At 37.4% G+C, this 12,540-nt stretch overlaps 1 protein-coding gene and 1 long non-coding RNA gene across 4 annotated transcripts; one reads left to right on the top strand and one right to left on the bottom strand.

Moving 5' to 3' along the window:
* The first annotated feature begins 4,050 nt into the window (after nucleotides 1-4,050).
* On the top strand, nucleotides 4,051-11,908 carry LOC138908888 (uncharacterized). Of its 3 annotated transcripts, none has more exons than XR_011415284.1 (4): nucleotides 4,051-4,804; nucleotides 5,028-5,073; nucleotides 5,160-5,362; nucleotides 5,451-11,908. It is a non-coding gene; the product is annotated as an uncharacterized lncRNA (long non-coding RNA). The 3 variants fall into 3 exon arrangements; XR_011415283.1 differs by having other exon boundaries at nucleotides 4,390-4,804; nucleotides 5,028-5,362; nucleotides 5,451-6,185; nucleotides 6,280-11,908; XR_011415282.1 differs by having other exon boundaries at nucleotides 4,396-4,804; nucleotides 5,028-5,362.
* On the bottom strand, nucleotides 8,462-11,484 carry LOC138908887 (disease resistance protein RPP13-like). Its single transcript, XM_070199606.1, has 2 exons — nucleotides 8,842-11,484; nucleotides 8,462-8,647 (listed from the first exon to the last, which is right to left on the bottom strand). Exon 1 carries the CDS (start codon nucleotides 11,482-11,484, stop codon nucleotides 8,899-8,901), a length of 2,586 nt encoding a protein of 861 aa, XP_070055707.1. The 3' UTR covers nucleotides 8,462-8,647; nucleotides 8,842-8,898.
* Nucleotides 11,909-12,540: the final 632 nt, after the last annotated feature.

Raw genomic sequence — 12,540 nt, 5'->3', positions numbered from 1 at the left:
ACGTGAAGGAATGTAAGAAAGAGAGATGATTCCGGCCAGAAATTATTGTCGGACAAAGTGACAATCTAACTCCACATGCTTGGTACGCTCGTGAAAAATCGGGTTTTTCGCGATGTGAATGGCGGCCTGACTGTCGGAGAAGAGATCTATTGGCAATGGAGGGGAAATCGAAAGATCAGTCAATAGACGAACTAACCAAGTAACCTCTGTTGTGACTCTCTGCATAGATCTATACTCTGCTTCAGTAGAGGATAATGACACTGAGGTTTGTTTCTTTGATTTTCAGGAGACGGGAGAACCCCCAAAGCTGATGAAGAACCCGCTAATGGACTTGCGAGATTGAGGACAAGATCCCCAATCGGAATCACAGAAAGTAAGGAGCTGATAATTAAGCTTTGAATTCAGAAAAAAAGCCATAATCCTGGGTCCTTGAGGAGATACCTGAGGCAATGAAATGCAGCATCTAAATGGGATTGACGGGGTGTTTGTATGAATTGGCTAAGATGTTGCACCGCAAAGGATAAGTCCGGCCTGGTGTGTGTTAGGAAATTCAACTTTCCTAACAACCGACGATAATAAGTGGGATCTTGGAGCAAAGTCCCTACCTCTGCTCACAATTTCTGAGTAGGATTCAAGGGAGAAGAAACTGGGCGCATGCTCATGCAATCAAATTCAGACAAGAGATCTAAGGTAAAACGCCTTTGAGTCAAAATTATTCCATGTGCTTCCCTTATAATCTCAAATCCCAAAAAATAATGTGCATCCCCTAGGTCCTTTATTTTAAATTCAGAGTGAAGGAAAGATTTGAGGTCTGCCTGCTCAGTAGAGTCATCCCCTGTGATTAGAATATCATCAACGTAAACTGCAACTATGGTAATCCTTCCTGCTGATTGTTTAAAAAATAAGGAATAATCATTTAAAGAATGTGAATATCCTTTAAAATTTAGGGCTGCAGTGAGCCTTGGATACCACTGCCTTGAGGCTTGCCGCAGTCCATATAGTGATTTTTTCAAAAGATAGACATGATTGGGTGAAGGTGGTGTTGTCCCTGCTGGAAATTTCATAAACACCTCTTCTTGCAAATCTCCATGCAAGAAGGCATTATTCACATCTAGTTGTGACACCTTCCATCCCTTTTTCACTGCAATAACAAGTAAGTACCTAATTATTGTCATTTTTACAACTGGGGAAAAAGTCTTAGTAAAGTCTATCCCTTCTCTTTGAATATTTTCCCTAATGACCAAACAAGCTTTGAATCTTTCCAAATATCCATCAGACTTGTATTTCATTTTGTAGACCTATTTGCAAGGAAGAACTTTCTTTCCACTAGGTAAAGGCACAACCTCCCAGGTTTTGTTAAGTTCTAGAGCTTCTAATTCTTTTTCCATTACTTCCTGCCACCCTGGGTATAAAGATGCATGTAAGTAAGAAGTATGTTCAACAAGGTAGGAAGTGGAATTAAGTATAGACTGATTGATAGGAGAAAGAGCTGTGAAGGGTAGAACCATGGGCTGGATTGGTGCAGTGAAGCAAGAGTTTGTGAGGTCTGTGAGAAAGACTTAGTTGCACACATATTCCTGGAGATATGAGGGTGGATTATGTGTTCTAGTGGATTTTCTGACTTCAGGAAGGAATATAGGTAAGGGTGAATAAGGAAATGATCTAGGTTAGGAAATAAAACTTGTACCTGAAGTTGAAGGAAGAGTGCTAGAGTTGCTTGGGTTTGAAAAGGTAGGCAGTGAAGGTAAGGGTGAGCTAGGAATAACGGGCTCATCCTTTATGTGTTCTGATGATGAGTCTACACTTTGTTCTAGGGATGATGTAACAGGAAAAAAGGAATCTGTAGGTGTAGAAGTAGAGGAAAAAGGGTAGTGATATTCATAGAAGTATACATCTCTAGATACACTTACTCTTCTTGTATCCAACTCTAGAACTTTATAACCTTTCTGCCCCAAGGGATAACCTAAGAACACACGGCTTTGCCCTTGGGTCAAACTTACCTCTTCCACTAGTCAAAGTAGATATAAAGCAAAGACAACCAAAACACTTCAATAGTTCATAAGAGGGTTTTTGTTTGAATAGAACAAAATAAGGTGTCCTTCCTTTAAGCACTCTAGAAGGTAACCTATTGATCAAATATGTTGCAGTTAGTACACATTCTCCCCAATAAGAAAGAGGAAGCTTAGATTGAAACAACAAAGCCCTTGCAATTTCCAGAAGATGTCTGTGCTTCCTCTCAACCACTCCATTCTGTTGAGGGGTTGCCACACACGATGTTTGATGTAGCACTCCTTGAGAGGCTAAAAATGATGCCTCCTGAGAACCTTCCCCAAGTTCAAAAGTATTATCTGTTCTTATTTTTGTACCTTTACACCAAACTGTCTTTCCACCATTGTGAGAAAAGTTTTAAGGAGTCCAAAAGTATTGCTTTTGGTGCTAATAAGGAAAGTCCAAGCTGCCCTACTATAATCATCTATAACTGTCAAAAAATACTTAAAACCATTGTAAGTTGACTCCTTGTAAGCCCCCCAAATATCTACATGGATTAACTCAAATGCCCTTGTTGATTTAATTTGACTTAATGGAAAAGAAATTCTGGTTTGCCTAGCTTTAGGACAAATTTGACAGAAACAATCAGAGTTAGAAGGTAAAGAAACAAAACTGAGACGTTTCATTGCTGAAAAGGGCAAATGCCCTAACCTAATGTGCCAAAGGCTTACATCTAAAACTGAGCTTGTAGATAAGACTGACAATTGACTAAAGACATTTTGATTTAAAACTGAAAGTGGTACCAGACTTGTGCTATTTCTAACTCCACTTGGTTCCAAAAGGTATAGCCCATCCCTTGCCTTACCAAAAACTTGTGCCCTCTTCACTAAAAGCCCCTGCAACATACAATTACTAGAGGTAAAAAAGAGGATAGAATGAAATTGTAAATAAAACCTGTTAACAAATAATAGATTATATCTGAAACTAGGTACATGTAATACATTTTCTAAAATAAAATCAGGAAGAATAGATATTCTTCCTATGTGAGTGACAATGATTTTGAAAGAATTAGGCAGATTTATGTTTAATGGAACTGGGAGAGGTGTCAAGGAAATAAAGGCATTTGAGTCAAAACACATGTGTTCAGATGCTCCAAAATCAATAATCCATGAACTAGAATTAAAAACTGAAAGACGAGTTCCAGAATATCTAGCAATAGTACCAGCCACAACATTTGCATTAATATTTGTTTCAGAATTTCCTGAATCTGCACCTTTAACCTGCTTGATTAGTTGTACCAGCTGTAAAAACTGATCATGTGAGAGGTGTTGATTGAGTACTTCATTTTGATTGCTGCTGTTCTGATCTGATTCTTCAATTTGAAATGTTCCATTGCTTCTAGCGTGAACTTGATTTTCCTTTGTGAATTCAAAGTCTTCTGGGAAACCTATAATTCTATAGCAATCACTGACAGTATGACGTACTTTCTTGCAATGACTGCATGTTACATTAGGGTTAAACTTAGTTTTCTTTCCCTTGAAAGTTGTGTTCCTTTGAGTAGAGTTAGTCACTTTTTGGATGTTGTTCCCAAACTTTTGATGTTGCATTTGGTTCCTTTGCATCTGCCTTGCACTCCTTTGTGCAAAGTTGTTTTGATTTGTTGCCATGAAAGATGAAGAATCTGGAGAAATGAGTGGGTTAGAAAAAATTTCTTTCTGGCTTTCATCTTGCAATACTAGGGAATATGCATGGTTTATGCTTGGTAGGGGATGGTTCCTCTTGCTTGGCCATAACTATCATTTAAACCCATAAGAAACTGAATAAGCTTTTCATCATCTAGTGACTTTTCCAATTTTTGCTTCCCTTCACAGACACACAAACAACTGCACTTCACATCACAATTAAGTGAATCCAATTCATCCCATAAACGTTTGAGTTTTGTAAAGTAGCTTGCTATGTCACTAGTTTCCTGTACTAACCTTGATAATTCCTTCCTCAGGTGATAGAGTTTAGCTCCATTTGATTGACCAAACCTATGTTCAAGGCTGGTCCAGAGATCTTTAATAGATTTAGAGTAAATGACATTGTCTCCTATGTCTTTGGACAATGAGTTGAGCAACCAGGATGTTACCATGTCAATACACCTGCTCCAAGGCTGATAGTCTCTGGAAGTGAGAGCTGGAGCAGGGCAAGCACCATTGATGAATCCTATTTTATTTTTAGCAGATAGTGTTATAAGCACAGACCTTCTCCATCCTTGGAATCCTTTTCCATCAAAAGTTGTGTTGACAAGAGACATTCCCGGTGCATCAGAAGAATGAAAAAAATATGTATGGTTTGAGTCGATGGTAGGGATTCCTCCAGTGGTATTCAGAGCCACTGTGTTTGCAGTGTTATCTGACATTGTTTACAATTGATATGAAGATGAGGAAGACGACTGATGGATCGAGCTTTTACTGCTCTGATACCATGTAAGAATATTGAAAAGGAAAAGATAGTGATGAAAAGAAGTTCCTGCCTTTTTCACCCGTGCCCTAACATTCTTATTTACATAGTATATAAAAGAATATAAAAACAGCGACTCTCATTTCTTCAAGAGCGGTTATTTGTAAGTTCTTCTTCGACCCAAATTTAATACATTCCAAATACTTTGCGATTGAGAACTTTGAGCTCAAGAACAATTGGGTGATTGAAATTTTGAATAGGAAGCACGAGATTATGAGATTAGAAACCTCCATTTCTCAACTAGTTCTTCTTGGAGTTGAAGAGTAGGAGGTTACCCGTCAGCAGAATCCGTGGATTTTACCTATTTGAGGTAAGAATCGGTCCTCAAGTTATGAATTTGGCTTATAATCTTATGGGTATCATTATGTTATGTATGAAGTATAATTGGGTTAAAGATTTAATTGGGAAATGAGAACTTGGAAATTGTGGGTTTTCATGCATATATGTAATTTTTTTTATAACAGTTGTTTTCGGACACGTTTGCACTCACATTGACAATATTAATGGACACCTTCTACCTTCTACCAATATAGGTGCTTTCAACGGATACCTCTGCTACCTTCCACCGTCACAATACATGTACGTAGAAACGAACTAGTGTTTTTTCCTCTGGTAGAATTTGGACTGTGTTGCTCAAGGTTTGCAACCACTTCATTGACTTCTAGGCTACACCTATCGATGTTGGACTGCATATTAATTGGATTCTTCTGTCTAATTGATATGGGCACCTTGGGTAAGAATTATTATGGAGACATTGATCTATTGATGGTTGACCTATGGATTGAGTATGGAGAAATTGTAAGGAATTTGGTTGAGAATAACTATGAAAAGCGTAGTCGAGGGAACTTTGAGTTAGCCAAGACTTCAGGTAATGTGCATTGTGACTTCCTATTACTTGAATTGATTAAAATATGAAGTTGGTAGGTTGTAACTCTAAACTATGTGTTGCTTTACAGATTCATTGACGAATTGAATAATTTTGTTGATCGGAAGTCAGATTTTAGTTGCACCCAAGGCAGTGGCATAATGGTCAATGAAGTGGGAGGAGAACTACAAGAAACCGATTCAAATCCAACGGAGGCAAAAATACTATGTGATTTATTTCCATCTTCCAAAGCTTAGGTGGTCAGAGTTACCTAGGTGACCATGCTAGAAGTCCACAATCACGGAGTGCCATTAAAAGTTCTTCATCGCGATCGCGCCACTCATACCGCGATCACAGGAGGTAGCAGGTACGCGCTGAAATAGTCCCAGGTGCTCGTAAGTTGATCCAAACACTATCGTCATAAAAAAAGTATGATTTGAGTTAATTGGCAATGGAGGTGAGTGATGACTTGAACTCTGACTTTTTCTTTATAAGGTAATGAAGGTGAGCAATGACTTGAACTATGACTTGTTTTATCATAAACAAGCATGATCAGGAAATTTAATTCCTAACTGAGCATTTATGTTCAATGATTTGAGTTTTTTTTAAAGATATATGCATTTGATATACTCTGGCATGTCAAGAAAAGTTTGAAATTCATACGTTGATGCTTGAATATGTATACATTACAAGATTGTTTATATGATACGAACTTGTGCGTTTTGAGATTACTACTATATGTTTTCCTATTTCATAGAGTTATATTAAGTTGATGTTAATTGCATATTAACTTTGAATGTGACTCGTGATGAAATTGGACATCAAGGTGAGTCGCTATGTATATACCACTGTATGTTTTTGTGAACTATTGTTCTGAATGCTTTGTTCAGAAATATTGAATGTTTCCATTCTCTAGAAAGGTGAGTCACTATGTATATGCCCTCAGTTGGAATAGAGTTAGCAAAATACATGTTCTCTAACTCCAGCACATACCGATGTTGGAACATATTACAGAGAGCACTGTCTTAAATGTGGATAAGCAAGATGACAGTGGAACAATTAATTAAGACAATACAAAATCATTATTGCATACAATCCCAAAAATAATTCTCTTCAAACCAATTCCACACTCAAAAGAGCCAAAACAAAAAGAAATTAAACACTCATAAAACAAAACACTGAAGGTTGAGATAAGCTCTCATTGACAGCCCTGAAATAATCAGTAAAGTGACAGAAAGCTGATTAATGCTTCCACAATCCAACTTCATCAATGCGAACGTCTTGAAGTGCTTGGCAAAAATACCCCATCTGCCATTTCATTTTCCATTAACTGCTGCGGTACAAAATTGGAATCAATAATAGTGTTTTTTATGTTGTCTCTAAATACGCTAATTTAGTTTTAATAAGTCATGAAATTGAAATATATTCACACTAAAATTAGCTCACTTGATACTTGTACTGTACTCTGATCATGTTATTCTTATTATTTACTTCCTCCGTTTCAATTTATGTGAACCGATTTAACTGGGCACGGAGTTTAAGAAAAGAGAGAAGACTTTTGAACTTGTGGTGTAAAATGAGACACATATATTTTGTGTGGCTATAAATCATTGCATAAAAGTAAATTGTTTCCAAATAGGGAAAGAGGTCATTCTTTTTGGCACAGACTAAAAAGGAAATAGGTTCGTATAAATTGAAACGAAGTGAGTATTTATTTTTGTGGGGGGTGGGGGGAGTAGTAATTTAATTTCTTAATTCTATGTCCCCTCTCAGGAATGAGTTCTTCTATCATTTTATTATTTGGGTATAAAGTTCTGTAAAATTATCAATGTGGTTGAAGTGGAGTCGCGCAACAACCAGATGTTTATTGATACGGAATAAAATTCGAATCTGAAGTGAGAGGTGCAATAGCCAAGTAAGGTATATGAGGCCATTTTCTAGTGCTGAACTTAAGTCTTTGAGATGTATTGGCGCTGAAACATATGATCAACAAACTATGCATTTGTTGCACAATTGTTTTCAGTGATCCTGCAGAAAAGTAGGGGCGGCCGGTGCACCAAGCTCCCGCTATGCGCGGGGTCCGGGGAAGAGCCGGACCACAATGGTCTATTGTACGCAACCTTACCCTGCATTTCTGCAAAAGATTGTTTTCACGGCTCGAACCCGTGACCTCCTGGTCACATGACTGTAACTTTACCAGTCACGCCAAGGCTCCATTTTAAAAATCATATTGAAAAGTGAAAAATGAAAAAGGAAACTAATTGGTAATATACTCTACTTGTTTTCCCTGCACATGTATTTATCAAAGAGCACAGACAGTGCAAGAAAATTTCTACAATATCAGTTCATTTAAAAGATAATTAAAAATAACTATAAAGTTTCTACACTATCAGTACATTTGATAGTATAACATCTTTTACACTGTCCAATGTATATAAGTTAAATTCTTTATCAGAAGTGTGAAAAAGGAGAAGTTTTGTACCCCTTAATATACTTGTATATACCTGCAACTATAAATCCAAGACATTCTTTCAAGTCACATTTTGAGATGATGAAAGGATGCATGAAGTCCATTCCAGAGATATGTTTTGGACTTACCTACTAAATAATGTGAAATGTGATGAGTTCAATGATAGCAGATTTCTCTCTCTCCTCTCTTCTGATGATTTGGAAATTGATGTAGATTTTCCTTTCTCTGGTTTTATGTAATATACAGTCACTTTCAAGTTTTCTGAGTAAAGTTCAGTGATATTAGTGATGAACTGCTAGCAGTTTAGTAATAGAGTGTGTGACTCTGGTCCCTTTCTCCCAAGTATTTATGGAGTAAAATTTCCTAATACCTCTCACAACTAGTTCTTGAAGATTGACCAAACCAACATTGTCAACATTTTTCCACTGGTCATAATGAATGTATTTAAGTGTTTGTAGACTCGAGAGTTTTTTCTGATTGATGAGACGCGAGGCAGTGATAACGAGAGGTTTGAAGGCAGACTCTGGAGTTTTTTCTGGAAAATTGTTTTTGTTTGTTTTCTGAAAACAGGTGTTCTGTTTTCTTTTCTAAACATGTCTTGTTTTGGAACAAAGAAATTAAAACTCTCAAAATACAAAATCAACAACAATCCAAACACAATTCTCTTCAAACCGATTCCAAACACTCACAAAAACAAAACAAAAAGAAAATGCCGAAGGCTGGGCAATCTCTCATCAATGCTAAGGTCTTGAAGTGCTTCTGTGTTTGCAAAACAAATGCCGCATCTTCCATTTAACTTCTCCTGTTTCACCTTAATTCTGAGAAACAATTTACGAATTAGTATTCGAGAAAAGGCAAAAAAAAAAAAAAATATTACCTAAAAATCATCATGACAGTATCAATTGTCGACGAAATAATTGATCGTCATCTATTACAACAGGTTAAACTCCTCTAATAATAGGAAAAATCTTTATATCTTCAGTATATATAACTTAATTCCATTTGTATGTACCTCTGCCATAGTGAAAGAGGTCGAAATTGATACCACATCATATATGCTTGAAAAGCTTCATCCAAAGCTAGTGACTCTGTAATATTCTCCAAACTCTTGATCAATACCCTTCAACTTCTCCAGGATAGCAACGTCTTTTATTCTCTGGGGAATCTCCTTCAACTTTGAACAATCATGGATACCAAAACCTTTAATGCGAGGCATGGAACTTGTGGATAAATGCCATCTTTCTAGCTTCTGAAGACCATCAAGACGAAGAAATTCTAGTTGATAAAAGCTGTTATTACTGCAGGTAATTTCTTTTCCTTCATAAGCTCCTACTAAATCAAGATCCCTTAGATTTGGCAACATTCCCAAAATAGGCATGGGATCCTCCATGAGTTCTGACTTCCAAAGGACCATCATTGTGATGGAATTTGGAAAATGGTCCAATTTTTCTATTCTCCCCTCTAACCACAATTTGTCGAGCTTTTGACAAGAACGAAGATATTCAAGGGTTGGGAATGATTCATCAACTTTACAACGCAACATGAGAGAGCTAAGGTTTTTCAAGCTGCCAATGTTATTTAGGGAGTAATTTTTCATAATATCATACATGCCTAATTCTTGAAGATTCACTAAATCAACGGGATCAACATCTCTCCACTGATCACAACAACTGTATTTAAGAACTTGAAGACTTGTGAGTTTGCTAAGTTGCAGAGGTCTTGAATACAAAGCAACTATGTGTCTTAGATTTATTAGGTTAGCTGTTTCGGGGGGTAGTTGGCATAAGTGTCTATAGTCATTCAAGACACGAAGTGTCTGTAAATTCTTGAGGCTGCCAATGGAGGAGGGAAGATCACGGATACCTCTCAAGCTTAAGAACTTGAGGTGGTACAAACTTCCTATGGCATCAGGTAGAATAGCGCCAGAACCAATCTCCAAGTATAACACATATATATGTTGGAAGACATCATGAAACTTTATAAGACACATCTTAAAAAAATCTCGATCAAGGAACATAATTGACCTTAACTTCAAGTTAGAAAGATCAAGTGAGAGGTACCTTTGTGCTTGACCATGAATGATGTGTCTAACACATAAGGAGGATATGGAATGCTTTCTTGGATCATAAATGTCAAATAATTTTACCTCCAATGCCTTCTGCACGGCAAGATCCCGAAGAAGATCGTGCATCTTGCATCTAACATCTTTTTTCCAACTTGTACCTACCACTTGAATCAAGCTTCGTCTTATTAGCTCATTCAGGAAGCCCTCAGCTACATCCTCTGTTTTTTCTTCTCCTTCTGGTATGAATCCTTCGGCCATCCACGACCACATTATGTTGTCAACATAGATCAAATGATCTTCTGGAAAAATACCAAAGTAAAGAAAACACTGCTTGAGTACAGTTGACAAATCATTGTAGCTCAGTGATAGTATGTAGGAGATTTCAATAGAGTCATCTTTCATATGCCGCCAAAGTTGTGCCTTCACCTTTTGCCATTCTTGTAGCCCCCTTTTATGCGAAAGTAGCCCGCTTAATACAACAATTGCAAGAGGTAAGCCTCCACACTTGTCCACCATATCTCTAGCTAGCCTTCCCATTTCTGGGACCATTGCCTGAACATCAAGTAGTTTCCTGCAAAAGAGGTCCCAACTCTCTTCTTTGCTAAGGAAACGAAGTTTATAGACAAAACCTTTGTCATCTGCTCTTTTAGCAACATCCTCCTTGCGTGTGGTAATAATAACTTTGCTGCCATTCTTGCTATCTGGGAAGGCTCTTTTCAAACTTTCCCATGCCTCTCTCTGCCATACATCATCAATAACCACAAGGTATTTGCGTTCTTCCAATAGGCCCCGAAGGTGAATTTCTAGATCCGTCTCTGTCAGCTTTTCCAACAAATCCAGACTTTCCTTTGTACGACCTTGGATAGATTTTATGATATTCCTAAGGAGATCCATGGTGTTGTACTCTTGAGAAACACATATCCAAGTGCGTGTTTGGAAGCTAGAGACTACATTAGGAGAGTTGTAGAGGTTTCTTGCAAGAGTGGTCTTGCCTAACCCGCCCATACCATAAATGGAGATGACACTTCGGCGAGGCTCTGCTTTGAGAAGTTCAGCTAGCAAGCTTTCTACAACATCCCGAAAGCCAACAAAAATATGATCGTCATCTATATAGGAGGTAGTTCTCCTCAATGTTCTGACCATGGCGGACTGATTACTTGTCCCTTCTCCTGCATTGTTGGTGTCTCTAATACCATACGTCTCCCGTTTGCGAGAGATATCCATGACTCGCTTCTTGAGGGATTGGATCTCCTTGCTGATGTTGTAGAATTTGGTCTCCTTCCTACATATGCAAGCGCAAGCCTTAAGACGACTAGCAAATCCATGGTCATCAGATTCTCCTGCCATGGAGATATAAGTCTCCAGTATAGCGACAGTGTCATTAGCAATAGAGTTGATTTCAAATACCCATTGTTGAACTCTTTTATCTTCAACTTGCTTTTGTTCTGCATCTTTGAGGAGAGATTGCATGAAGAGCAGCTCATTTCTCAGCCACTGCACATCCTCTCTCAGACTTATGCGCAATGCAACTTCTTGTATGAGAAAGTCACCCAGTTTTTCAACTGCAAATGACACAAAGGCATCAACCATCTTCAGGAGTCTTGATTGGTTTTCTCTTTAATCAGAGCTTGAAAAAGAGGGCTGTATAGAAGATATTGGAAGAAAGCTGGAGAAAGAGATATAGAAGAAAGCTGGTTTTCAATTGATATTGCTTTGAAGCTATTTGAAGAAAGCTGGAGAATGAGATATATATAGACAGAAGCAGCAAAGAAAATAAATTAACAACAAAAAGAAGGAAAAGGTCAAGTTGACTAAACTGAAGTTGTTTATCGTAAGTTTGGTTGCATAATCTAGGCAAGAACAAATACGCGGTGGCCTTTATTATTGAGTAGAAGTATCTTCTTGTCCTAACCAATCAAATTTGTTACAAGTTTCTACACCAATAGATATTGTTATAGACTTTTCTCTCTGCAAGGGAAGTTTAAATTAGTAAAAGTTTCTGTTTTCATCTTGATCATTACGTATTAAGTTAATATCTGGCGGGGTGCTTCCTCTGTATTTTGCAAACAATTTGCATTTGTTTTAGTGTATTTCGTACCTTTAGTAAAGTATACCTTCCGGCTTCCATCTTACTCCCTCTGTTTCAATTTATGTGAACTCATTTGACTGGACACTGAATTTAAGAAAAGAGAGAAGACTTTTGAACTTGTGGTGTAAAGTGAGACATATTTTGTGTGGCTATAAATCATTGCATAAAGGTAAATTGTTTTCAAATAGGGAAATAAGTCATTCTTTTTGGCACAGACTAAAAAGGAAATAAGTTCACATAAATTGAAACGGAGGGAGTATATACTATTAACAACTCTTTACATGATACAAGTTGATTCTTTCTCAACTTCATCCAACAAATTAACAGAATTTCTATGATATTGCTGGAGCAAGTGGTAATATATAGGAGGCCTTCACAAGTAGGGGTAAGGTCTGCGTACACTCTATCCTCTCTATACCTCACTACGTGGGATGACAGCGGGTTTATTGTTGTTGTAAGTGGTAGTAGGAGGAGTATCGTGTTTTAGAAGCAACAAAAAAATATTGTGTTTTAGAAACAACGATTTTCTTGTCTTAGTATAATTTATATGTATGTCA

This window comes from Nicotiana tomentosiformis, chromosome 4, assembly GCF_000390325.3.
Source record: "Nicotiana tomentosiformis chromosome 4, ASM39032v3, whole genome shotgun sequence".
Taxonomy (NCBI): domain Eukaryota; kingdom Viridiplantae; phylum Streptophyta; class Magnoliopsida; order Solanales; family Solanaceae; genus Nicotiana; species Nicotiana tomentosiformis.
Note: the sequence above shows the minus strand (reverse complement) of the source record. Positions and strands in the feature narration are given on the sequence as shown.